This window comes from Sebastes umbrosus, chromosome 10 (assembly GCF_015220745.1).
Source record: "Sebastes umbrosus isolate fSebUmb1 chromosome 10, fSebUmb1.pri, whole genome shotgun sequence".
NCBI lineage: Eukaryota > Metazoa > Chordata > Actinopteri > Perciformes > Sebastidae > Sebastes > Sebastes umbrosus.
Genome location: NC_051278.1, coordinates 27,526,568 through 27,553,921, shown reverse-complemented (window position 1 = coordinate 27,553,921; position 27,354 = coordinate 27,526,568). Strand labels below are relative to the sequence as shown.

The 27,354-nt window shown below is 41.6% G+C and overlaps 2 protein-coding genes across 4 annotated transcripts; both read left to right on the top strand.

Annotated features, from left to right (window-relative positions):
• The first annotated feature begins 1,988 nt into the window (after window positions 1-1,988).
• sufu (suppressor of fused homolog (Drosophila)) lies at window positions 1,989-12,514 on the top strand. Its single transcript, XM_037783011.1, has 12 exons — window positions 1,989-2,350; window positions 4,080-4,214; window positions 4,554-4,690; window positions 6,188-6,330; window positions 7,065-7,150; window positions 7,407-7,479; window positions 8,083-8,239; window positions 8,377-8,479; window positions 8,821-8,955; window positions 10,650-10,788; window positions 10,883-10,951; window positions 11,048-12,514. The coding sequence occupies exons 1-12, from the start codon at window positions 2,202-2,204 to the stop codon at window positions 11,135-11,137; spliced, it is 1,416 nt and encodes a 471-aa protein (XP_037638939.1). The 5' UTR covers window positions 1,989-2,201; the 3' UTR covers window positions 11,138-12,514.
• A 2,124-nt stretch (window positions 12,515-14,638) lies between these two features.
• LOC119495997 (E3 ubiquitin-protein ligase TRIM8-like) lies at window positions 14,639-26,772 on the top strand. 3 transcript variants are annotated; one of them, XM_037782989.1, is made up of 8 exons: window positions 14,639-14,660; window positions 15,513-15,550; window positions 15,658-16,260; window positions 22,605-22,700; window positions 23,428-23,661; window positions 23,970-24,001; window positions 25,266-25,381; window positions 25,497-26,772. In XM_037782989.1, the coding sequence occupies exons 1-8, from the start codon at window positions 14,654-14,656 to the stop codon at window positions 26,144-26,146; spliced, it is 1,776 nt and encodes a 591-aa protein (XP_037638917.1). In that variant the 5' UTR covers window positions 14,639-14,653; the 3' UTR covers window positions 26,147-26,772. The 3 variants fall into 3 exon arrangements, with proteins under 3 accessions (XP_037638917.1, XP_037638920.1, XP_037638919.1); XM_037782992.1 differs by lacking the exon at window positions 14,639-14,660 and adding an exon at window positions 14,687-15,085 and having other exon boundaries at window positions 25,497-26,146; XM_037782991.1 differs by lacking the exons at window positions 14,639-14,660; window positions 15,513-15,550 and adding an exon at window positions 14,689-15,085 and having other exon boundaries at window positions 25,497-26,146.
• Window positions 26,773-27,354: the final 582 nt, after the last annotated feature.

The window sequence follows — 27,354 nt, the reverse complement described above, 5'->3', positions numbered from 1 at the left end:
GGTCTGGCTGTTAGCACGGTAAAAAGAGAAATGTTCTTCCTCCTCTCCTATAGGAGCGCTGATCATGTGCAGATTGAGCTCACCTATACCTAGTTGTCTCTAAACATTACAGGTGAGCCTGCGGCAGACATGAAACACTTTCTAACACACTTACAGCACAAGGATCACAAGTGCAAGTACATTTACGCAAGCACTTGACTTAAGTTCTTGAGGTGCTTATGCTTTATGTGAGCATTTCCATTTAGTTTTAGTCCACTTAGATCTACCTCACTTGCCTGATATAAGACAGAATTGTCAACTCTGTTTCGGTCAACTTGAACTTGGAGTGGGTGGAATGAAAGGTCTGGACCCAGGTCACTGCATTTCAGAAGGACATTTTAAATTGTATTGGATCAGATCATAAAATATGATGCATAGATTAAACAACCTAATAAAGTAGTTACAATTAGATCCACCTCAACCAACCACAACATTAAAGAAAATATGCTTACATTGTTAATGCATCAGTATTTACAATCCAATAGCAAGTCTATGATATATATAATAGTATACTCTCACAAGGGCCTTTTTTATGCATAATGAATACTTAATTTTTTTTGCATATAATAAGCCTACCTCTGCTCTTTTACTCAAGTAAAAGTACTTTAAACGCAGGGCTTAAGTGGAGTATTTTACGTTATAAAGAATATCAACTAAGAGGGACACCTCGAGGCTGGACAAGCTGATCAGGCGGTTGGCTCTGTGGTCTGCGTGGAACTCGACTCTCTGGTGACGTTGGCAGAGGAAAGAACACTCAACAGACTGGTGGCCATACTGGACAATGCCAGCCATCCTCTGCACGCCGTCATCACCAAACAGAGGAGCTGGTTTAGCGGCAGGCTGCTGCTCCCCAAGTGCTCCACAGACAGACTCAGAAAATCCTTTGTCCCCCGAGCCATCAAACTGTACAACACCTCTCTAGGGAGGGGGGGACCAAGGAGGACGGTCTGCAGGACAGATAATAATGCACTATATTAATTTTTAACAGTCTCTTCTGCACTATATTCACTTTTTTTAATAGTCATGTATCACAACTGTTACCCTGCACTATATTCAGCTTTAACAGTTTTCTTCATCTCCTTGTATTTTTATATCTGGTATATTTTTTTGTACTTTGCACTACTAACTTTTTTCCTGCCTTTTTACTAACGGCTAATGTTTTGCACTATGGAACTGTGATGCTGGAAACTTGAATCTCCCTCGGGATCAATAAAGTTACTATCTATCTATCTATCTATCTATCTATCTAATACTTCTTTAAACACTCCTTAGTTGAGCTTTTCTATCAAAGACTCATTTGGCCCATACATACGTACGTCATTTGCAATTTGGCCCCTGACAAACTTGTGAGGCCCTGACCCTAAAAATCACATCTGCCTACTGTTTCTTTGATTGACAGGGTATCAGCCAATCACAATCATTAACAAATTTAGCTCCACCTCAACCAACTACAACATTAAAGAAAATATGCTTACATGTTAATGCATCAGTATTTACAATCCAATAGCAGGTCTATGATATATATAATAGTATACTCTCACAAGGGCCTTTTTTATGCATAATGAATACTTAATTTGTTTTGCTTATAATAGGCCTACTTCTGCTCTAACTTTTACTCAAGTAAAAGTACTTTAAACGCAAGGCTTACGTGGAGTATTTTATGTTATAAAGAATATCAATACTTCTTTAAACACTCCTTAGTTGAGCTTTTCTATGACAGACCCATTTGGCCCATACATACGTACGTCATTTTCATTTGGTCCCTGAAAAACTTTGAGGCCCTGACCCTAAAATCCCATCTGCCTACTGTTTCTTTGATTGACAATGTATCAGCCAATCACAATCATCAACAAATCCACACGAACCTAAAAGCCCGTTTTTCATTGGCCAGTAGTAGCCGTCAGTCAGTGACGTCACGACCCCCATCCAGCCAATGGTGAGCTAGTTGACTGTAGAGGATGATCAACAGGCTGTGTCCTGCTGAGTGTAGCACACACAGCGGTCCGGTTAAACCTCTACTCTTTACAGTCAACATCAGTACTGGGAACCCTTTATGCTGTAGTGTTGTCTTGTGTTTGTTGAACCGGGGGTAGATAGAAACAGATAACTGCATAGACGTTGCTTATTTAACTAGAAGAAGCAGATTAGTTGGAGTCCGTGTTATGGATGAGGTCCGGCCTACCAGCGGAGCTCCAGCCCCCGGACTGGTGCCGCTGTTTCCCCCAGGACTGCAGGCCATCTACGGGGAATGCCGGCGACTTTACCCCGAGCAGGCCAACCCGCTGCAAGTCACAGCCATTGTGAAATACTGGTAGGTACCTCCGTTTTGTTGTTGCTGCTCTGACAAACCTGTAGTCCCAAAGTGAGTGTGACAAGTTTACGTTGTTATGGCTACTAGACGTTACACGTAGGTAACGTTACTTTAGCTGCTAAGCTAACCTCAGCAACTAACATTAGAGCCATACTGTACGTAACTGTACGTAACTGTACGTAACTCTACGTAACTGTACGTAACTGTGAACTCTGGAGAGGTTGAAGATGCAGTACCAAACTATACTAGCTTCATTTAAATGTAGCTCAGTAGTTTTATACAAGTTATTGTCTCCCAGTTAGCTGAATGTCTTTACAGAAGTTTCTGCATTATTGTGGTTAAATAGTTATTTGAGCAATAGAAGGCAAATGGTGTACTTTAATGGAAGTTATTGAGATGTTTGTGTGACAAGTTGATAGAATAGAATATAAAGCTTTATTGTCATTGTATTAAATACAACGAGATTCAAGGTTGCCAGTTCTGGTCAGTGCTTTAAAACAAATACTTGACAAGACTAAACGAGGCAGATAAAACATATAACAGGTAAAACACACATAGTTATAAAGCAAATAAAATAGGTAAAGTAGATGTAATTAATAAACATAAACAGAAATGTTACACTAGAAGTATAAAATATAAAAATAAATATAATGTAAACAGAGGTAATTGCACTTGAAGAATAGGTAGGGTAGATGTAATAAATAAAATGTAAACAAAGTTGCACTTGATGTGTATATTGCATCAAGGATATATTGCACAGATAGTTATGGCTACTAGACATTACACTAGTTAATGTTACTTTAGCTGCTAAGATAACCTCTCATCAACTAACATTAGAGCCATACTGTACGTAACCGTACACTTTGGGGAGTTTGAAGATGCAGTATCAGGGTCTGAAGTTAACCTTTTTCCTCACCTGCCACTGTGGCAGGTCACTGAACATTTCTACCAGCCACTCAATATATTTGTCTGCCACTCCTGAAATGTATGTAGAACTCTTTAGACTTGTAAACACTGAGTCAGTGGTACCAGACACTAGAATTATGGAATATATTATGTAACCTTAATCTAATCCCTGACTATTTTTAACTCAGGAATTGCCTTTTAAAAATAATATTTCTTAATATAAGGAAGTCCTATTTGCCATGGTGGTAGATAGGGTGACGCGATATATAGGTATTGACAATAACTATGATAATATTGTATAAATAATTCAACGTCTCCAAAATCATTTAATATATACAGTTATGGTTACAAACTCTCTCTACCTCCCTACACTTGGGTGTACTGTAATTAATTTGCCAAAAAATAGACAAAATGCACAATAAACAAAATTAAAGAAGAATTTGACTGGTAGCTTTTCTTTTTTGGCAAATTTTCTATAGATATCTGAATAATACCATTATCATCAATTATATTGGCCACAATAATTGTGTTGTGAAAATCTGATATTGTGACATCCCAAGTGGCAGGTGACCTGAAATTCTTACCTGCCACAGCCAACATTTACCCTGTTATTTGGCAGGTGGCAGGTGTTAATTTCATTCCCTGTGCAGTACCAAACTATACTAGCTTATTTTAAATGTAGCTCAGTAGTTTTATACAAGTTATTGTCTCCCAGTTAGCTAATTTCTTTACATAGGTGTACTTACTTAAGACTGAACACAGTCCACTGACAATTGAACAGTTTCTGGCATGGCCGATGATGTTAATTTTATGCTTCTCACAGGTTAGGAGGACCTGACCCCTTAGACTACATCAGTATGTACAGGAGTACGGGCTGTGCAGCTCAGGACATCCAGGAGCATTGGCACTACGTCAGCTTTGGACTGAGTGACCTGTATGGGGATAATAGGGTTCATGAGTAAGTAGTACTGCTATTGTAAATATTTGACTTCCTGTTGCGTGGGGGGGAGTATGTGTAATTTAAACACATATTTGATGGGATAGATGAAGAGCTTTCTGCATCTGTTTCTTTTTCATTTAATTCATTTCACATTTTGAAAAACCTGGGAAATCTGTACATCAGATCAAACCTTTCTAAGTATGCTAAATATTTGCTTATGTCAGGAGCCCACCTACTGACTAAGTCAAGCATTGTGATTTTCACAACCCCCATGCATATAATAAATAAATAAAAGTACAGCTCCTGATGTTTTGTTTTCCCAGTTTCTTACTGTGTGTGTGTGTGTGTGTGTCTTAGATTCTCAGGGGCAGACGGGCCTAGTGGGTTTGGTTTTGAGCTCACTTTTAGACTCAAAAGAGAGACGGGAGAGACGGCACCACCAACCTGGCCAGCTGAACTCATGCAAGGCTTGGCTCGCTATGTGTTCCAGTCAGGTAAGAACACAGCGATTGGAGGGGGGTACAAAACAAATGAAACAAAGCTGTACTTTTTGCATCTTTGCAAAGAGTAAGCTACACATTAAAACATCTCAAGGTCATGACAAGCCATTTAATCTCCCATCTCTATTGTAAAACAAATAATAAATTGGTTTGAACAACTTAATTGTGGATAGTCTTGCAGCAATAATAGTGAAGGATTAGGAGATTTCATACTGTAATAAGTGTTCCAATGATAAGGGAACTATTGAGATTTAATTTATGGTATTAAAGTCACCAAACATTTGGTGTTATTATGTAAAAAGGTGCATGCTTTTCTTAGTTTAGTTAAAAGTTTTAGCTGTTATTCAGATTTGGGCTCTGGAAATGCCAGTGTCATTTTCTGTTACTTTAGACATTTTAAGAAGGAACTGATTAATTGATTAATCAATAAAGTGACGGAGAGATTAAGAGGTAATGAAAAACATTGTTAGTTCCACACCTGCATTCTTCATCCTTCACCTGGAAAATGTGTGACAAAGAGTAATGGTTTGTATTTTTCATTTAGTCACACTTTGTTAATAGTCTAGTAAATGATTCATCTGCACGGGTTTTGATAGACCAACTCTTTTTGGCTGCAGTTGGCATGCCTCCTTGTCACGTCTTTGTGAATGTGAAGAATGTGTTCTTTGTAAAGGTTGCTTGTAATTCCTGTTATACATTCAAACATGCAAGAATAGAGGAGGCAGCAGTCTTAGGTTCAGTACACGCTGTTTGTGTTTGTTGGAGCTCTGGGTATTGACAGGAAGTCTAATTTCCCCTTTCTTTCCCTTCACCGTTTTAATAGGATTGTTTTCACGAATGGCAAACAAGACCGTTGTTGTAGTGTGTGAATGTATACTCTGTGTGTAAAGGGTATATACTGTGCTGCTAAGTTCTTTAAATCCTTCAGTTGTGTATTATAATGTGCACAAGAAAGTGTGGTTGAGAGGGGAGGGGGCATTTGAAAGCTGTGAAAGAGAAGAAGGCTATTCTCTCCAGGCTCCCCTCTCCTCACCACCCAGCCCTTCTCTGCTATCCAGCTGGGGTCAATTTGCGCGTGGGTGGGCTGGGCTCCTGAGCTAAATGAATGCTGATTCCTGGCCGTCTTCCCCCTCGCTTTTCTCCTGGAGCAAATCTGGACTGGGTGCATGTTACCTCCCAAGCAGACAGATTCCTGCTTTTTCTTGCCACATTTGGTTCTCAATTTCTCTCTCTCTCACACTTACTCACTAAAATTCCCTCGCCGATCTGTGTCCCCTCTTTTCCTGTTACTGCAACTTTCCTTCAGCAATTCTGTACCATCAGATATAAAAAGTAGGAAAGTAGGACTGCTTCCCACTGGTGGCTGAAGGTACAGGCCCAAATGCACTCTGCAGATTAATGACTCATGACGTGTGTATTCTAGACAACTTAAAACCGCACAATTTGCCCGACTTTAAAAATAATGTCTCCCTTTTGTTGTCTCTTTTACAGAAAACACATTTTGTAGTGGCGACCATGTATCGTGGCACAGTCCACTAGACAACAGTGAATCTCGTATCCAGCATATGCTGCTCACAGAAGACCCACAGATGCATCCAGTTCAAACGCCATTTGGCTCAGTGAGCTTTCTCCAGGTGAGTTCAACTATGTGATATTCGCATAGTTTAAATACCTCCACATCAAGCCCTTTTGGAATATTTTTGCCTACTAAATGAAAGCCGATAACAGGCATTTGGACATGCATGGACTGCAATTTAAAATCAGTGATGATAATACAGGACACAGTTAGTTATCGTAAAATTCAGTACATTTGGCCAAAATACCAAACTAAAATATTAAAAGTTAACACATGAAATGAAAACATTTGTGTAATCCAAGTAAAAAAAATCTGATTTGTTGTCCAGTATGATGGATGATGATAGATATTTGGAGTCCAAGAGTTTGTGTGTACACTCATCTCATTTTTTAAGTGTTTAAGGAATTGAGTGCATTCAGTGTATGTGCATCGTTAATCCTATGGCAACAGGAGGCTGGCAGATCAACAGTCTTCAGCATGTTGTAGTGACTCTGTGTCCAATTAGCATCACGTTACATCAGCTGAATTGTTAAATGGATAATATTATTATGCAGCTGACTTGTGGCATTTAGTTAATATTACGTAATGGTACCAAATATCAACAGGAATGCTGAACTTGTAACAGTGTGTTATCTACAAACATGATGCATTTGACCTAACAGACGTCAATTAATGAGATTTAGTTCTTATTAGTTATGAAAGTAAATCAAGGCTGTAATAGTAGTAAGAAGTATTCAGAAAGTAACCAGATTGTAGACCACACCCTTTCATGCTCTGCTCTGTCCCCTGTAGATTGTGGGTGTTTGTACAGAGGAGCTACAGGCGGCTCAACAGTGGAACGGCCAAGGCATCCTGGAGCTGATGCGTGGAGTCAGAGTGTGAGTACAGCCGTGCATCTGTACATGATTCGGCCAGATGATAGAGAAGCCATATTGTAGATTTTAAAATGACACTATTGGGCTATGTTATTATTCTCTGGTTTTATTTTACTACAGTAAAGCAACATGTATGGAGTCCAGTTTGAGAAATACATTGTGATAGTTACTTGTTAATTTATTAACTCTCTGTTAAACTTGATTAATGTTAATGGTTAATGCTGTCTGGGACTAATGTTGATGATTGTCCTGTGTACAGAGCTGGTGGTCCCTGGCTAATCACAGACATGAGGAGAGGGGAGACCATTTTTGACATTGATCCACACCTACAAGTAAGGCTTTATGAAGTTCTGTACACTCCGCAAAGTGAACTGTATTGTATTTATAGTGTGTGAGATAAGGGGCAGTCATATGTTCCACAGCTGCTAGTTGCTTGTGCTAGCTACATGCTATATTTTCAATAAATTAATTGTGTAACATCATCGCAATCCACTATTGTATTGTGCAAGATGTTTATTGCGGCAGCCTTTGATTGGATAGATGGTCAGTAAAGGGAATTAAATAATGAGTTCATGTGAAAGTCACCCAAAGGAAACCGATTGTCCATATAAAAAGATATAAATAGATAAAAGTAAACCATTTATAATTTGCAGTGCTAACTGGGACTGGCATGATACAGGTCAAGGATTAGTCCTGTATATCAGCGGCAAAGTGACTCTCACATATACAAAGCATTTTAAAGGGAACCCTTTATAGAGAATGTGGTGTTATTTTACAGCTACTTCTACATTATTTTTGCTCTCTGGCAGTATTTAGTGCCCCCTGTTGGCCCAGAAATCTTTATGCAGTGTCTTCTCATTTCTGAAAATGTTAACCGTATGTGAGTTTCATGTGAGCTAGTGTTGATGATTGCGTATATTTCTTGCTCATCCAAGCAGGACAGAGTGGACCAGGGTATCGAGACAGAGGGCTCTAACCTGAGTGGGGTCAGCGCCAAGTGTGTGTGGGATGATCTGAGTCGACCGCCAGAGGACGAGGAGGACAGCCGATCCATCTGCATAGGATCACAGCCACGGAGGCTCTCAGAGAAAGGTATGCCAAATCCCAAAGGAGTGAAAAGAGCAGATCCAAGAATGCCTAACCATTCTGCATGCAGGAGTTCTGGCTTCATGTTGTCAGCGGTGCATGATGGGATAATTCCATGCTGATCTTTGTCTGTATGTTGACAGACACAGAGCAGATCAGGGAGACCCTGAGAAAAGGACTGGAGTTTAACAGCAAGGCGGCACTACCACCCATCAGCAGCCAGAGACAGAGCCATGAGAGGCCTCAGTGAGTGTTCCTCCCACACACCAAAACACAAAATGGGTTCAGCTCAGCTCAAGGGTTGCTCCAGGACAGGATAACTCCCCCCGCCGTGTGCCATGACTCACAGCGCAACTGACATTGGAACTGTTATCACCATTGTTTCTTAGCTACCAGCATAATAAGGTGGCTCGTCACTAATTTGTTGCCATTTTTCTGTGGAAGCTGCTCCATGAAAGGAGTTGTGAAATCTTAACATTTCCATTTACAGACAAAGGCCAATACCTGCCTGACTTCCTGCCTTATGTTTCCCTTTTTTTTTTTGCCTTTTTCCACTCTTTCTTTTCTCTTCTTTGTCTGTTTCTTAGGAGTCGGAAGGACAGTTTGGAGAGTGAGAGTTCAGCAGCCATTGTTCCTCATGAGTTGGTCCGAACACGACAGTTGGAGAGCGTCCATCTGAAATTCAACCAAGAGTCAGGCACACTGCTGCCCCTCTGCCTGCGGTACTGCACCACTCTCTTTTTTACTCCCACTCATGATATTTACTCTTTTGAAATACCCCCCTAGACGGACGGATAAAAAAGAAAATAGTCCAAACACTGGTGTTGGATGGGTGTGGCAGAATGTCTTTATAAAACACCAGAGCAAAATCAGATGACACCAGTTTCCCAGACGTTAAAAAGTTGGCTTCTGCAATCAGACCCAAACTCGACTTTCCTCTTTCTACTTTCAATTATAGTGACCGTCTTGCATTCATTGTTGGCCACTTGTAATTTAAAGAAAGGACTGTGGTCCCCTGTATTTGCCTGGTATGTTTTGTGCAAATAGGTTTGCAATTTTTACTTCTCTCTCCTGACCCTTGACTAACTAGAGAAGTCAGCGAAGGTTATTACTGTACATTGACACCATAATTGAGCCACTGGAGTCAACACAGCTCATGTACAGTGACTGGCTCCCTTTACTGCTCATGACCTTCGTCCTCCTAAAGCTACTTCCTGTCATTTGACATGCATCGAGAAGTACGTCAAACGACAGGAAGTAGCTTTAGAAGCACAAAGGTCATGATTTGCTGAATTACAACTTCAACTGTGATTTTCAGTGATCATAAGTTCTTTAATAAAGTTGCCATTTTATTTTCCATTAGCTATCACCATGCCAACCAACTCACATTTAAGTTTCACAGACATAAGGAATTTTTTGAACATAAGGCTAAAAATGTGTGCTATGAAAACACAAAAAAACATGCATACAGACACAACAAAAAGTTATTACATTGTATGCTATGGTGACAAAAGAAATGGTAAATTGAAGCCGTGGCAGACATAACTATCTGGTTTTCACCTTTTATTCAGAATGTGACTTTTTTTGGAATGCGTTTTTTCGCAGACAAAATACCACTTAAACAATTACTGTTCAATAGGAACTGTAGGATTTTTTATAAATGCTCCTCTGCACAGACAGGAGACGAACCTGCTTTATGTAATGTCTATCTAAGGAAAAGAACAAAGACCAAAGTTAGTTGACAGAGAGACCTTTGTGTGTGAGAGAAGGAGAGAGATGTGCTGGGAGTTAAAAGCAAGAACACTGTGTAAAGGGACCAATTATGGGATACTGACATGGGGTGTGATTACATCAAATGTTGCCTACAAACTATGTCACTTTAAATCTCTGAAAAGGTTGTGAAAACAGGTGAGCATTTCACACACCTAAGTTAAGAGATGTCTCTGCCCTATTAGAGATAGTCTGTGTTGAAAATATACTACTAACCAATTTATTGGGTATTTTAGTGTAATATCACTTTATATATACACTTTATATCTGTCTTGATTTATTACTAAATATTTCACTGTTTCCAAATGTCTGCAGTTACTCAAGGAAATTGGCACAAGTCAAATGAAGAAGAAACATTTATGTCCTTGCACTGTTTTTCTTCAGTAGATTAATTCTTGAAAACCGTCTCTAAGATGCTGACTGTTACACTGTCGCCTCAAGTGATAACATGTTTTTATAAATATCCAGATGGGAACTGGCTATCTTCAGTCATCACAGAAACATTTTTCAGATACTATGATAACTTTATCCTTTTTAAAAGCTTGCTAGTAATCATCACGTGGAAAGAAATCTTCAGTTATGGTTAAAATAAATGAAAACACACACACTCACGCACCTTTTTTGTTCTGTTTTTAATCTTTTACAGGGGCCGGCTGCTCCACGGGAGACACTTCACTTACAAAAGTATCAATGGAGACACAGCCATTACATTTGTGTCTACGGGAGTTGAAGGTGCTTTTGCTACTGAAGAGCATCCATATGCAGCCCATGGCCCCTGGCTTCAGGTATACACACACAGACTCGCACATAAACTCAAGGTTTCCGTGTGGTGATTTCATATTTGACGCATTTATTTGACCTTCTGCTCTCCCTGTATAGATACTGTTGACTGAGGAGTTTGTGGAGCAAATGCTGGGGGATTTACAGGAACTTAACACTCGTGAGGAGGTAAGTTAAAAACCCCGGTATTTTAACTTTTATTTTCAGTTTGTTCAACTGCCTGTTTACCTTATATATATATATATCCTCTCTCTCTTTGTATAGACAAAGTTACCAAAGGAGTACAGTTGGCCAGAAAAGAAGCTGAAGATCTCTGTCCTACCAGACTCTGTGTTTGATAATCCACTGCAATGAGACAGAGACACTTCATCACTAGAAAACTCCTGTAGACACACACTTCCAGAGTGGACCATCATGAACAGGAGACCTCTCAGAACATGAGCTGTCAGGTCAGCACAGATACGTCGTTCCCACAGTGGACTGGCCAGAGACTGTTTCACTCCTGAAAATGATCTGAGGGATGATCCAAACACTTTAGACTGTTACTGCATTCTCAGACTAGCCCCACTGTTTACAACATTTCTCTGAGGCTTGAATGCTTTTGAGGATGTCAAACCAGCCTGTCCAGATGGTTGACCTTTTAAGAGTAATCATTATAGGTGGCACACTAGCTGTAGGGCAAATCAGGATGTTGCCATTCCTCCAGTAAGGCCTGCCAAGGTCTGAGGTCCAAAATATACGTCACTAATGCAGTTGATAGCGCATCCTGTGATCGCCCGGTGACTCAAGCGATAACTTTGTTGTCGAAAAAACAGCCCTATTTATTCCACTGGCCTTTAGAACGGACGGAAAAGTCACACGTTGAACATTTTTATCAGTGTTTCTTTCAATTGAGCTCATGTGTATAGTATTTACAAATGCTGGACATTTTTGTCATTTTTGTTTGTGGTCATACCAAAGTTTTAACTGTTGGCAGTCCGCTGCCGATACTGTCTGTGTGTCAAACAGGCTGAACTATGATTAACTAATATCCACTGCCTGTTTGTCTGGGATAATTAAACAAGCATCTGACCTGTTTTCTTATCTGGCAAATGCTGCCGGTATAACCACCTCTTCTCCCCTGTGCCAAGAACATGACACCTGTGTTGAGTTTTTTTTCTCTCACATAATGGTGCGTGTTCTAAAGTCATGAAATGAAATACATCAAGTCCGTTGTAAATGTTCAAAGACTGGGAATCTGTGGTCCGTGTCTTCCCTCAACTGTTGTCTCCAGTTGCCACATAAATATGAATTGTGTTTTTGTTTTGTTTTATCAGTAGGACCTGCTTGAAAATGAGTAAAACTCCTCAGTGCCTTGTGTTGAAAAGGACCACGTATTCTCTGTTGACTCTTGATGCCTTGATGCCTACAGCTCCCAGATTGTTAAAGAGGAGTCACTTTGAATCAAGGCTGCTGCATTCAGTCTTTTTCTGATACCGTCATTGCATTCCATTTCAACACAAAAACCGATAAGACTACTTTTACTACAAAAATGTACTCTTATACAACATTTGATGGCATCTTATTTTTGTTAGTCTTTTTCTATTCAGTGACAAATGTAAAGCTTAGACATCATTGATATGGTATTTTGTAATTACTATTTTATGACTGAACTGCCTGATTGTAATCCCCAAGTGCATTAAAGCGTGTAGGTATTTACACAAATAAAGCTGGAACACTAATGCAGAATTACAGAGTTATATTTATAGATTTTGTGTGTAAATGGTTAGTGCTTTTATCCAAGTGTTTAACAATTTGCCTCTCATTCACACTCAAATACACACTAATGCTACCATGCAATGACACCATGGTGGTTGACATGTGTATACAGTATAGTATGTTGAGGCACACTGGATTATACTATGTTTTATGTTCCTATTAATGTATGTAATCCTATGATGGTATATATACATGATAATTTATATTTATTTTATTACACGGCTTCGTTGAATACTCAATTCTGATTGGTCAATCACAGCGTTCTACGGTCTGTTATTTCTTTATAGCAGACCATTGCTATGTATAGCAGACCGTTGCTATGGGCACGGTTCTGATGTTGGACTCTGGCGGACCATTTTTGTGTCAAATTATTGATTTCTTCAGTAAGTAGCCGTGTAATAAGCAGGATAATGTACAGCTAGCGGGTCATTGTTGTGAAAGAAACCCCTTCAGGGCGACGAGAGACCCTCCGAGCATCGGGGTTTCTTTCTCAATGACCGACTCGCTGTACATTATCCCTTACATAAAATATGAGAATAATAAGGCACATTTTATACACTTTAAAGTAGTTATTAAGGGTAAATATGAATGTTTAATAAACAATTTACTAATGCCTTATAGATCAAATAGAAACCATTAAAGGTACCATATGTATGTAACTTTCAGACAATCCTTGTTAATAATGACACCGGTGGCCGTTAATTGAACTGCAATCGGCATCCTGTTGCTGGCACTCCGTAAGCATGAGCGATCTTCCTGGGCATCGGCCAAAACCGTGACGTGATATTACGTTACATTCATATATCACCATTACTATCTGTAATAATGTCCAATCTCAATGATACTAACTAGCTTGCCATTCGCAAATCACTTCCTCAGCTAACGTTACAAAGCAAAACCGCCCCGAGTCCTTTACATAGAAATCAGTCAACACAGGCTGTTATAGGCACCTGAGAAAATCGGGGAAGGTCTCAGTTTTTAAGTTACATTACATTTATTTATTTAAAAAGGATCCCCATTAGCTGATACCAATGGCACCAGCTAGTCTTTCTGGGGTTCGAAATCAAGTTCATTACATTTATATCACATACGTACTACATACAACATCATATTTGTGTTACACTAATAACATTCAAATTTTCCAAACATATATAAATTTCACATTCATACACATTTTCCACAAGCATTTAGCCTTAAGGCCCATCATCAGGGAAAAGGAACAAAAGAAAAACCATACAACATGACCAACACTGGACTATCGATCAGCTGCTTAAGTATAACGTGTTCTTAAATGGTATTTGAATGAGGATTTGTTAGTTGTTAGTTGTGAGGACTGTTCACACATTGGCAATACAAGCAATTAATACATGTAAATTGTTACATATAGTACCTTTAAAGGTCCCATATTGTAAAAAAGTGAGATTTTCATGTTTTTTTATTATAAAGCAGGCTCAAGTCCAATATAAATACTGTGAAAGTATCGAAACACTCAATCCACAGGGAAATACACACAGCCCATATTCAGAAACTCTGCATTTGAAACAAGCCGTCAGGATTTCTGCCCATTCGTGATGTCACAAATATACAATATTTAGACCCTTGACACAATTTTAAACGTAAAACATTCTAAATGTGTCCCAGTTTATTCCTGGTTGCAGTGTATGTGAATGTCATCAGCTGACAGGAAGTACACATGGACCCAAGCATGTTGTCTAGCAACGCAATTCTGTTGCAATTCCGTCAAAATGTGCTAAAACGGAGCGTTTCAGACAGAGGGTGAATACAGGTATATTCAAGCAGACAGCATGAGGAAAATAAAGTGTTTTTTTTTAACATTACAGCATGTAAACGTGTTCTAGTGGAAACACAAAATACAAGTATGAACCTGAAAATGAGCATGATATGGGACCTTTAAGAAAAGCAAGTTTGGGTTGCCAGGTTGTGGACTGGTGTTGACCCATTCTACAGACATTTTCATTGCCTTTCTGTTGCTAGGGCAACAGCTTTGGTACAAGTTGACCTCGTGTCAGCTATGCTGCATTAACAAACATTGCAACAGGAAATACAATGTTTATTTTGTCAAGTTTTAAAATAAACGCAGTGGTGCAAAGAATGAAAGGTAGGCTAACCCAGCTGTCTCCCGGTCATGTCCCGTGTCTCCGGTAGAGTCTGCTGTGGCCGCTCCGGTTCTCTTCTCTTCCTGCTCTCGGCTCCTCCCCGTCTCTCTCGCGGCTGTGTGACGGGTCACGTTGTTGTCGGAGGGGGGCAGTCGGTGTGGAAGCACTGAGCTCCCTACCGACGAGTCACACAGGCTGTCTGACTGCACTTACCATTAAATATTAGTCAAAGAGTTGACGGGAAACCAGCCGGGTAACAGCCGGGAATCGTTATAAAAGCCCGGTACGGTGAACGGTGCGGCGGACAGACGGCTGTAATCTACCGGAGGAGCTGGAGCTCACCGCGGGGCTGGATGCGAAGCGAAGCTCGGTATTATATTAGAAAGGTGCACCGGAGTCTGCCGACGACATGGGAGATAAATAGTTGGTAACGTTGCTTTTCTACTATCAGAATACATGTAATGTGTGTCTTTAGACTGCTGTGCTGCTTTACTAACCGGAGGAAACTGTGTCTTCACGTTAAAACAAGATGTCAGTGGAGCTCAGTGTGACATTATAGTCCCGTTTCCAGCCTTATTCTGGAGCAAGTTGTCACTTGCTTTCCAACGCCACAGCTTGTACCGTCCTGTCGTGAATTCCCCAGCGAGAATAATCACAAGCCAAATGTTCATTGTGCGTAATTGTTTTATTGTGACAGTAGTTGTTGGGATTGTGTTGTTGTCGAAGTTTCACTGTGGTTGCACTTCGTTTCAACACTTCACTTAATCTGATTCTCTCAAGTCGCCTGCTTAATGCTCCATTTGCTAATTGTTGTACTATTATGTCTTCATACGCATTTAAAATAATACCTCCAGCTGTGGCCCACATCTGTCTGTGCCATTTTGGACAAGCTGTAAGTCTAGTAGCCCTAGAAATAAGACTGTGTATGTTTCAAAATTAGTGCCCCTGCTGAAACAGTCCATATTTAGAAATTAATTCTGTTTTGTTTTCCTTTTTTAGTCCCACAACATCAGTTTGGATCCATCTGAAGTCATGGACGAAAGTTGGAAGAACTGCTTTGAAGAGGAGCTCCTGTGTCCCATCTGCCTGAATGTTTTCGATGAACCCATCCAGCTGCCCTGCAAGCACAACTTCTGCAAGGGTTGCATCTCTGAGGCTTGGGCCAAAGACAGCGCTGCGGTCCGCTGTCCCGAATGCAACCACGACTACGAGCAGAAACCCACGCTGGAGAAGAACTTCAAGCTCGCCAACATAGTGAAGCGGTTCAACGCGTTGAACACTGACAAGGTCCCTGCTGTGCTGCACTGTGTCCTCTGCAGGCGAGGCCCCCCGCTGCCTGTGCGGAAGGTCTGCCTGCGCTGCAAGGAGCCCTGCTGCCAAACTCACATCCAGACGCACCTACAGCAGCCGTGTGCGGCCCCGGGACACCTGTTAGTGGACGCCGAGGAGCTGAGCGCTTGGACCTGTCCCAGTCATGAGGAGTACAGGCTGCTCCACTGTGAGGAGGAGCAGGTGGCTCTGTGTCCGTTCTGCTGCATCTCTCACTGCACTAACCAAAGACACACAGTCTGCGATGTGGACACGCAACGCATACAAATGCAGGTACATAAATCGCAACCCACACACATACTCACCCATTCACACGAAACTATCAGCTGACAGGCAGGTGACTGTCAAAAGGTTTGATCGATGCACTTTCATCCGTGGATTCTCCTTTTGAATCTCAAGGAAGCAGACATGTATATCAGTTCATCATCGGTCTATAAAGGCCTTCTTCTCTTTGCCTCTTTCCTTTAATCTTATCTGATGTGAAAGGATTGGACAGCTGAAAGCCACCCCTCGGGGGTAGACGATAGCACACACATGTACACACATGCAGGCAATACGTCCCACGCAGCTTTTAACCTTGATCAAACCACCCATTCCACACCGCCACGCCCTCACATTAGCTGCCCTGTGCCCTCGGGTAAGTGCTGTGATGCAATCTGCATCCACCGGAAATGATGACCCCGGCCTGTGCAGCGGGGGTGGATCCACATGTAGTTGGTTTTTTGTTAGCTACCCTGGTCAGTTTCAGGAGGAAATGCACACTGGCAATGGCTAGTTTAGAGGCTGATAAATGAGTTGACGTACTGTTTTTGAGAAGGGAAATGTAGTGATTTGTGAAAATGTTCACAAGCCAGCAAGTTTGTTACTTTGCATTTCAAGCATTCACTACCAGGAGTTGGACATTTTCAGGGAGACAGAGGTAGAAAAAGACGGGAGGAAAAGAGGGAAATAGATTTTTACAGTATGCGTGTTAATCTAACTGACAGCAGGTGAATAATGAACTGCCTCAGGTTGCATGGAAGAATGTGGTTGCATCCAAACTTCCATACTAACACGCTATTTAGTACACTAAAACAGTATGTGAGAATTTTTAGTATGTCCGAAACCTTAGTATGAAACCAATAGTACGCAAATTTCATACTATTTTTGGTGAAATATTACACTATGCAACGCTGGACATTACAGTAGTATAAATATCCCACAATGCAATGCGGTAGTGACAATACCGTTCATAACAGATGTTGACGGACAGCTCTGTAATATCAACAATGCTTCAAGATTTCATTTTGCTAGGCGTAATATATATTTTAAATTAGTTCAGACTTTGATTCTCACAAACCGTCGTTTGGGTCACATGAGGTTGGTACAGGTTACCATGGTTACACATCTCCAACCAGCAAGGAGGCTGTCAGGAAGTGACGAAGTAAATTACTGCTCAGTGCGTCCAAAAAGACACATACAACTGTTTATTCACACAAAGTATGTTGAACGATAGCACACATGTTGATTATACAGTGCATACTAGTATGTGATTTCCGACAAAGCCTGTGTCTCGCATAAGGCCGGGGTGTCATGGCTGTGTCCGCTCTTGTGTTTTCCTCAGTTCTGTACATTATTTCTATTCACTCTCACTTCTCACAAGTCTAATGGAAGTGACAAGGTGTAAAAAAAACAACCGCCCACTCTGCCTTATACACATTCCTTCCCCGTCTCTCCTCATTGGTTAAGGGGCGGAAGTAAGAATCAGATTAGTTTTAGCATGTGCTGTGTTGCGGTCTTAATACATTTGGTGGTCGTATTATTCAAGTTGGGGAAAGTTACAGACGCGTTTCTAAAGTTCTAAATCGGTTCAAGTCTTTGGTGCAAACTGTTGCTCTGGTTCAGAGCTATTATTGGGACAAAAGCTGTCTGTTCAGCCCTTTCCACAGCTGCTCCCTACACACACATATGCACACACCCACCCATCTTTCTGTTCTCTGACAACTGTATGTTGGCAGGGTAAATGGAGTTATCCAGGAGTCAGAGTTCCTGGCTCTTCCCAGATTAACACTGTCCATGCTTGGGCCTTCAGACACCGAGTGCTCTCAAATACTGATAAATGTGGCGGAATAGACAAAAGTTAGGCTTCTTGTATTCATTTCTTCAAGTAATTTGAGGCCGGAGTGGCTTCTCTTCATTTCTTACTAAGAGGTCGTTCTCCTTGACAGAGCTGTGGTCTATTTTGGTAAAAGGATTTTAAATTCCCTTGGCAGCACTCTTGTTGCTTTTGGGATAAACAAAAAGGGAAAAACCAATGGAGCTATGTTCATATCTTTGGCTCTCAAAGGAGACTTTTAAAGTAACCTTTTGCAGGCTTGCTGGTAATTTCAAGAGAAGAGAGGAAGAGTAATATAATAGTAATGTCGTCCCTGGGACAGGCGGAGGAGGAGTCCTCCCACACAGCCTCACCTTGGTTTTCTCAGGCACCTCAGCAGGAAACCATCGCACATGGAAGCTCTGCCGTTTGCAGTTTCTTGTATCTGGGCTGGAGTGAGTCAGTTCCCCAGAATGCTGAGGGCAGTCCATTGACATCAGACGTGGGGAATAGTTGTCAGTTGATTGTGAAAGAGGCTCTCTGTTCATTGAGCCTGAGGCTCCTCATTTAAACATGAGCTTCCTGGCAACCCGCGGGTGTCTGGATGCCTAAATAGGACAGTGGGGAAAGTGATCATTGGCGGATTTAATCTTGATAAAGGTAGGCTTTCACGCTGCTACAGAGAGATCAGCAACCAGACAGTTCCCTCCTGTTCTCTTATGCTATTTCAAGCACACAAGACAAAAAGGGAATTGGAGGAAACATGGCAAAATGAGGAAGACACAGTTGAGCAGAAGCATCCAGGCACAGAAAAGCCGTTGCCATTACGTGAAGCCAAGTCACATAAAGCAGTTCATGCAGCGTTTACGATAGCAATAACCCAGCGCAAGTGCTCTTTCCTGTTTTTTGTCAATACAACAGTCACACAAAAGCTTGTATGCACTGTTAAGACGCTGTTATTATTAATGCAGGTGTGCTGTCTGGAAAGTACTGTGCACACAGTACATGAAAAACTGGATAAAACAAGAAATGCAGCCAAGTAACTAGGTACCACGTGGGAGATGTGTTATGCATGTTCGACACATGATTAAGGACCACACACACACTTTTCAGCTAGACGACAAAAGTAATTGCATTCATTGTCAGCCGCTAACACTAGCTACTTAACAAAACTAAAGGATGTCTACCTGTGTGTATCTTGAAGGCCGTACAAACATGATGAATGCATGTGTATGAAAACATTTGGCCTTGATCATTGTACATAGTACATCTTCCTGCATGCTTCTCCTCGTCCTCTTTCATTGCTGAATTGCTACATTTTTCCCAAAGATGAACCCCACCAACTTACCACCTCACCCCTGTGCTTGTAGTGTGCTTGTAGTGTGCATGTGTGTCCTCATCATTGATGCATTAAGTAGAACTGGATATGCTGTTGTGAAATGGCCAGCAATGATAGAAAATGTGATGCAAACAATACAAGGAAGCGCTCATCATAACATCGCTCTACATTGCAGTCAGTGGTCAAAAACTCCACAGCGTTGACATGCTTCGAAAAATGAGGAATTGAGAAGATTAGTTTCCTAAGTGCATGGTGCTGAGCTTGCTGAGGCTACGGGGAAAGTATCTGAGCACTTTCTGAGCTCGTATTCAATCCATAAATAAGAAAGAATGCTATGCTAAGTGTAGATGTCTATTATGTTCCCCCAAAGTACAAATTTAACAACATACAGTTACCTTACGGCAGGCCTGTTGCCCCAGCACCTGTATAATTTAGCATTTTATGATGTTGGGCTTGCTTCAACAGCTCAGGTCAGTCCCCATCTCTTGTGCTCACGCTGTACAGGCCTCAGTGTTACAAACCATAAAGTAAAGTGCATTCTTGATTTTTCTAGTGAGACCCCCCTTTAATGCTGACTGTCAACACTGCAACAGGGAGGCAGCAATTAATGCATGATCTTATTATTGTGAATCAATATTTTTGTATGAACACTAGATTAAATGACGGTGTGTAATGTGAGAGGAGTTCCTCGTAGTTACGACCCCACCGATCAGCAGTTGTCCTCAGCTCTGTGGAGCTTGTGGAGTTCATTGTTTATGGCCTTATGGCAACTTTGATTTAGTTCACCCTCACCACTCTCATCAGCAACGTTTCCAATTGGAATTGGACTTACATTTGTTGGGTGGCCAGATGAATGTGGATGTTGGTCCAAGTCTGCTGGATGTGTAATTAGGCTGCTGTTTACTGTATATGGTGATACTATGCCAATGTTGTGTTTGCAGGTTGTTCTGCTGTTCCCAAGTGACCCAAAAACCCCACACAGGTGTTTTCAGTTAATCTGACCGATTAGACCTCATGACTGTGTGGGAGTCTGTAGACTGTAATTGATTGGCATCTTCCTGAGTCTCCTGTTAGCTTTGCTGCACCCGTTAAGCCGGGGACACACCAACCCAACATCAGAGAACTAGTGGCAACGAAGGCCACCGGTTGCGTCGTCTCACATCGCCTTTGTCTTGGCCAAAAGGTTGCACTCCAACACACCGCAAAGACTACAGCCGACGGCCAACCACCACTTACCTTCTGCGCCTGCGTGAGATGAAATAACTCCCCACACCAGCAGGTGGCGGTAGTCCGTATTCGTCATTCAAAAAGAGAAATGCGAAGATATTGGAGGATATACAAGCCGTTGTTATGATACGTACATGAAACAAATCGCCGTTTGCCGACCATTTTCACACCACTCTCACTCACCACTTAGCTTCATTCCAGACGGCCGTGTCGTTGTGAAGATATCCGTGTATTGGAATGATCAGATGAGAAGAAGATGAAACATGAGAAGTGCCCTCTGTGACTTTACTCGTTGGCTTGCTTTCCTCATGTCTGTTTCTCTTCTTGTGCACTGATTCGTTTAAGCTGAACCGCCAATCAGAGGGATTTCTCTCACCGATGAAAAAACTCCGACACGGTCAAATTTAGAGCTGATGGTGCGGGACGAACCGAAAAAACTAGGCCGACTGACGCTCACCGTCGGCCCCAAACTGTCTGACGGTCGACTATTGCCTTTATCACACCTTTATCACTCTCATTGGTAGATGGAGACCTTCATACATTCCCATCAAAGCTCCGGCCCTCCTTCAACCTGAGCAGAGATCTAATAAGCCAGAATAACTGAAAATACCTGTGTGGATGTTCAGAGGCTTTCAGTACTGCTTTGTTTATTATGTGGTCTTCCCCTTGTTAGTGCATCCTTTGCCAATAGTCGAAAGTCCATGTCATAATTCAAGTAATCTTAAATTGTGAACCGTGTGAACTGGAAGAGGCAGTGATATTTCTGCTGTTTCCCAGGTGAAAAATGTCAGCACTTCTTCACTACAAATATGCAAACAAGCAAAAGCAGGTGTATTGGCTAGTACTTAATGTAATTTAGATTCTTTTTTTTTTTGCGGCTTTGTTTTAGAAAGTAAATGGACTGTTGGAAGTGCTCAGTGTGGTGTAGCATATTGGCCAGCCAGTTGTTGTACATAAGACTCCATGAGTGTTGTAAGCAGCTGAAGAGGCCTGTTGCTGTGATACCACAATGTAGCTACCCTGAAACTCGCTCACTAGAGACCGCAGGAATGTCCTCATTCTCCCTATCTCTCTCTTTTTGATTCAAACTTTCCTTCTGTTGGTTTCACTCTCTTTTTGTATGTCTTTCTCACTTTTTCTTTCTGTCCGTTCTTGGCATGTGTAAGCGGAGCCCAGTAGCACTTTTTTCCTGCCGTCCTCTTTCTCCCATGCACACTCGTGCGGAGGGAGAGAGCCGACCCCGGCATTATGCACACAGACATGACAATCTGTCACTGACACAGAGGCCAATGCAAACAATGGGAGCGATGCATGTGGCAAAATGAGAAAGCAGAGAGGGGTAGTGAGACACCCCCGCTTTTTGCTCCCTCCTGCTCCCTCACATACACATTAGCTTTCACATATAAATACATACACACGGCTTTGTTGCCATGACAGCAGGTTTTCTCTTATTTGGGCATGGTGCCTTTCCCATGCAGAAACAGTTCATTAAAAAGCGTACCTGCCCTCCCCTGTTCCTAGTTAGCTGTCAGCCTGTGACTGTAGATTGATTTCCATCTCCTGCAGTAAATGGAGAAGGATTATGTTTACCGGCTCTTTTACCGGCCGTTGGCTCTTTTTGCACTCTGATTGAGCCCACAGAGGAAGTATGCTGGTCCCAACAATGGACTTCACTTGATGTTGCATGGCCCCTGACAAACTTAAAAGCAATCAGAGATGGATTTGTGCAATTGTGTTTGCCTTTGCTGGTGCTTTCCTCATTGATAAATGCATGTGGTTGCTGCTGGCAGCTGTTGTTTCCTCTGTCTAATCAGGATTGTGGAGGAGGTTCTCATGAATAGCAGCCAGGTTTGCTGAGGTCACAGCAGAGGTCTTGAGTTTTAAAAAAGAGTTTGTACATATATTTAGTTCTATTTTCGGTGTGTCCTGTTGTGGTTCATCTGTCTAATCCATCTCTTGTATGTCACCTCTCCACAGGCCATGCTAATGAGGCAGCAAGGCAGACTGGATGGTCGTGTTCAGAACATCGATGAGCAGCTCACCAAGCTGGAGTCAGACAAGACACTGATGAAGGTACAGTCCGACACACACATTTCCGACTTACAGAGACACAATTGTGAACATTATCAGTACTTGTACCTCGGTTCTTTCTTTGTCATCATGCAGGTTTTTATGCTATAATTTGGTCCACGCGCTGCTGTAATGAAATGACTCCGTACCTTTTGTTCACTGTTGCAAAATGAAAAGAAAATGTAATTTATCTCTAGCTTTGAATGGCTGGTGCATTAGGGTGGAAAATGCATTTTGCAAATGACTTTCCCACTTCAAAAAGCACCGATTCCACAAAATGAAGGAAGAAAAAAATATACATTAACCTACAGTAAATGGACACATCAATTCAAATCATTACTGTGTATTGAGGCATAATTTATTTTCATCCAAGGTCTTTACTTGTTTTCTGCTGAATGGTGTTAATTTATGTAGTATATTGTAGATGCTTATGCTAAGAAATTGCAGAAATAATTGGTAAAAAGGCAAAGTTGTTTCTTAAAATTGGAACTCCAGCAATTGCACCTTCGGGGGACTCGTAAGAGACCGATTAAAGAAAGAATGGTGAACTCAAATGTGATGACTTTTGAGTCATTTTTCTATGACTTAACAAAAGCTCCTCCTGAGCCACAAAAGACATTATACAAGTATTGCTAGTAAATCAATTTTGACACGTAGAAGAAGTGGCGTGCCCATATAACTAAGTGTGTGTGTTTGTAAATCAACTCCCCAACCTGTCCTTTCTCCACAGGATGCAGTGTCTGAACTGAAGGAGCGTGTGAGAGCCCAGTATCAGAGGATGCATGCGCTGCTGGAAGCGAACCAGGCTGAAACCATGCAAGTGCTGGAGAGCACCTACACCGTGTATGTGAGGAAAAACTCCCAGCAGGTTTTGCAGCTCAAAGAGAAGCACCAAGAAGCAGAAAAACTCCTGAACTCAGTGCAAACGTTCTTCAAAAGAGCAGACGGCATTAACTTCATGAAGGTACGAATGCGTTCATGTTTGTCCAGCCACACAAACGCACAGAAAACACACACCTACTGAAAATGTTTTACAACGTTTGTATCCACAGAATCAATTGTTGGATTTTCCATGACACAAAAAAAGCATTGTCACACACACAGAAAGCTCATTTGTAACAAACATTGATGCATGTACACAGTGTACACAGACAGACCACAGCAGGCCCATTGTTTATGTATTCTTCTGTTCTTCTCATAGTAGCTGTTAGTGAGACGTTTAAAGGCAGATGGTGGGTCTGAATGACATGTGCTTCTTGTTGTCTTTTTCAGAACACAAAACCTTACCAGCTGCTAATGGACAGGTAAGCATTTCTACTTCTATCCTATTTCACTTTACTGATACGTGATTGTATTTACTGTGTTTGTTAGACAATCAGGGTGAGAAGATGCAGAGAAATGCGAGACAACTTTGTGTGTGCAATTCCTGTGTAATTAGAAACTCATTTACAAAAGCAGGAGAATATGTTGTTTGTAGGACTATCAAAGTTAACGTGATAATAACACGTTAACGCAAATTTGTTTTAATGCCACTAATGTCTTTAACGCATTAACTTAACTTGAGATTTTTAGGTTACCATCCATGTCATACTAGCTAGATAACGCTCCAAACATACGCTCAATTTTGGGGAGGAAAAACTGTCATGGCCATTTTCAAAGGGGTCCCTTGACCTCTGACCTCCAGATATGTGAATTTAAATGGCTTCCATGGGTACCCACGAGTCGCCCCTTTACAGACATGCCCACTTTATGATAATCACATGCAGTTGGGGGCAAGTCATAGTCAAGTCAGCACACTGACACACTGACAGCTGTTGTTGCCTGTTGGGCAGCAGTTTGTCATGTTATGATTTGAGCATATTATCTTTTATGCTAAATACAGTACCTGTGAGGGTTTCTGGACAATATCTGTCATTGTTTTGTGTTGTTAATTGATTTACAATAATAAATATATACATATATTTGCATAAAGCAAGCATATTTGCCCACTCCCATGTTGATAAGAGTATTAACTACTTGACAAATCTCCCTTTTAGGTCCATTTTGAACAGATAAAAAATGTGCGATTAATCGCGATTAACTATGGACAATCATGCGATTAATCACGATTAAATATTTGATTAACAGCCCTAGTTGTTTGGTATTATTAAATGGTTAGACATTGTAGATATTTCTGCTCTCTCTTCTTTCTAAGAAGCGGATCATTTCTTTGAACTAAACCAGTGATGCTTTCATGCACCCTTTTTCTGGTGCGCTGACCCTTATTCTGCTGTCATTGAGGTTAGAACATTGGATAATCAAACATTGTCTTCAGATATGCAATCGACCATACGTTAATTTTGATCTCATTGTTCACATGATCCTACTCACCATGTGTTTGCATAAAGGAGAGATGTATACTTCACTGTTGCATGTAAGGTATACGTCCCTTGACAAGCAAAGTATGCTTTCAGTCTTCCAGTCAAGTAAAATGCAAGTCTCAAGGTGCAGAATGCATCTCAAGCAAGGTGCAAACGGCTTCTTGAATCTGGTCCACGGTATTTTATGTGTGTTTCTTTTCTTTTTTAGGTCAAACTCGCACCTGAGTAGTGCTATCCCTCCACTCGGAGTGGGCCAGCTCAACTCTCATAATTTGCTGTCTGAACTTTCAACGAGAGAGAAGAACATGCAAAAAATGCTGGAAGGTAAGAAATGATTGCAAATAAAGATGAGGGAAAAGTGTATTTAAGATATTTAACATCAATCTCTGGAATGTAGTATGTTCAGAATTAACTATTATCTCTTTCTTGCCACTCTCAGAACCGTTCAATGAGGCGTCCATTCTTGAGATGGTCCAGTCTCACAGCAGCTCTGCTGGCTCCCACATGGGCACTGGTTCAGGACTACAGAAGAGGAAATACGGCATGGCTTTCCTGGATGGTAACACAGCAAACTCCACCTCCCATGATCCTCCTCCGTTGCTCTACAGCAGCAAAAAACCCTTCCTGGCTGATCAGAGCCACCGTGCTTCATCCATGTATTCCTCTGAAGGCCTCTCCCAGAATCCTCACGGCGGCCCCGGCCATAGCCGACTCCTTGACACTGCAGCCCATCACATGGTGGGTCTAGGGTCCAGCTCTAGCCACCACTCAGGGACCATATTCCCCCCCTCCCATTTCCCCAGTGGAGGCGCCTCGCAACAAGCCATGTACGAAGGGAGGAAAGTACTGATGTGCACTCTGAATAACTGCTGCTGCTCCAGGGCCCCCGCCGCTCGCCCCCGGCCTCCGTACCCGGCGTCGGACTCCTTCCCCTCCATGACCTCTCAGGAGTTCCCCTCACATGCCCCGCTACCTGCAAGCCAGCATTTCCCCATGAGGGGGATGATGGAAGCCTCACAGACAGCCAGGCACCCTGACTTCTACGGGCTGTACGGCCAGTCTTCAACCAAGCATTACGGGACCAAGTAATAAACCACAATCAGCATTTGATCCGTTTTTATGAAATCAGAATTATCATGTTTGCTTTTTGTTCCTTTCCATTTTGGTTCAGAGAGACGTTATCAGTTTGTGTCTCCAACACGCCTTCATGATAATGTTTTATTGACTTTTACTTGACCCCATTTTGGGAAACCATGCCCTGTTAACGTCGGTAGCCCTGTTTACCTCTTGAATCACAGTCACAGTAGTAATGCTCTAATTTGAAAACACAAGTTTGTATTTTAATTTATTTTCTGTTTCAAACTCGACTGGAAGTGCTAATGTGAATAATGTAGTCTTAAATCCATTCAAGCAGCGAACAAAAGAAACAACATATCCTTCATCACAAGTCCCGACATGGGACTCCAGAGACTCCAGTGCCTAAAAAGACTGTTAACTCGCTCTTATTGTACTTGCAAGTTCCTAGCTCTTGATTATTTCCTGTTTTGCGTCTGAAAGCATGCAGGGAGCCTCTCCATGCACTCCAAAGTCCATGTGGCTTTAGAAACACACTGGACTCCAAATGCTTGTCAGGTTTTTCATTAATTTTTTTATACAAGATTATGAATAAACCAAAATCAGTGGAAAATATTGAATAAACAAGCATATTAATTTACCTTTTTGTTGTATTTTAAGCATTGGATCACACATGTTAATGTAATCCTGTGGGCTTTTTATCCATGGTTAGAGTGTAAACTTTAAGAGAGACACAGAGGTCTGTTTGTACTGCGAAGCACATTGTGTGATTTGTTTAGGTTAAGAGGTTTTAAAGTTCAACTCGCTGGGTTACAGTTGAAATGTCAGCGCTTCCTGTAAAACAAGAAAAGCCATTATTGCAATGCATCCCACCCTGTAGTTCACCCACAATCTATTCATAGGCTTGTAAATGGAGGAAAAAAGACACATGGATGACCACATGTTTGAGATATAGTGCATTCAGAGGAACCTCAGAACACGGTGGAGGAGGTTTGGCCAATGATTTGTTGCCGACCAGGCCACAGAAGGCCCATTATCTGCCAATTTAGGACAGTTCACTTCCTTGTCAACATCCTGGTCTCTGGCAAAATCTCTGTCTCATCCCTCTTTGTCTCATTATTGGAGCTCATTGTCAAGTTAGGTCAGAGAACAGGAATAACTGATGAGCAGCACCTCCCTCCCCTCACGTCTCTCTCTCTCTCTCTTCCTCTCTCGGGGTATCA

What these genes read in the sequence shown, in the direction of transcription:
- sufu (XM_037783011.1), top strand. Translation starts at nt 2,202, where the DNA reads ATGGATGAGGTCCGGCCTACCAGCGGAGCTCCAGCCCCCGGACTGGTG. An exon ending in CTGCTGCCCCTCTGCCTGCG is followed by an intron (nt 8,956 to 10,649) that starts GTACTGCACCAC and finishes AATCTTTTACAG; the next exon opens with GGGCCGGCTGCTCCACGGGA. An exon ending in CCCATGGCCCCTGGCTTCAG is followed by an intron (nt 10,789 to 10,882) that starts GTATACACACAC and finishes CTCCCTGTATAG; the next exon opens with ATACTGTTGACTGAGGAGTT.
- LOC119495997 (XM_037782989.1), top strand. An exon ending in TGTGCCATTTTGGACAAGCT is followed by an intron (nt 15,551 to 15,657) that starts GTAAGTCTAGTA and finishes TTCCTTTTTTAG; the next exon opens with TCCCACAACATCAGTTTGGA. An exon ending in CAGACAAGACACTGATGAAG is followed by an intron (nt 22,701 to 23,427) that starts GTACAGTCCGAC and finishes CTTTCTCCACAG; the next exon opens with GATGCAGTGTCTGAACTGAA.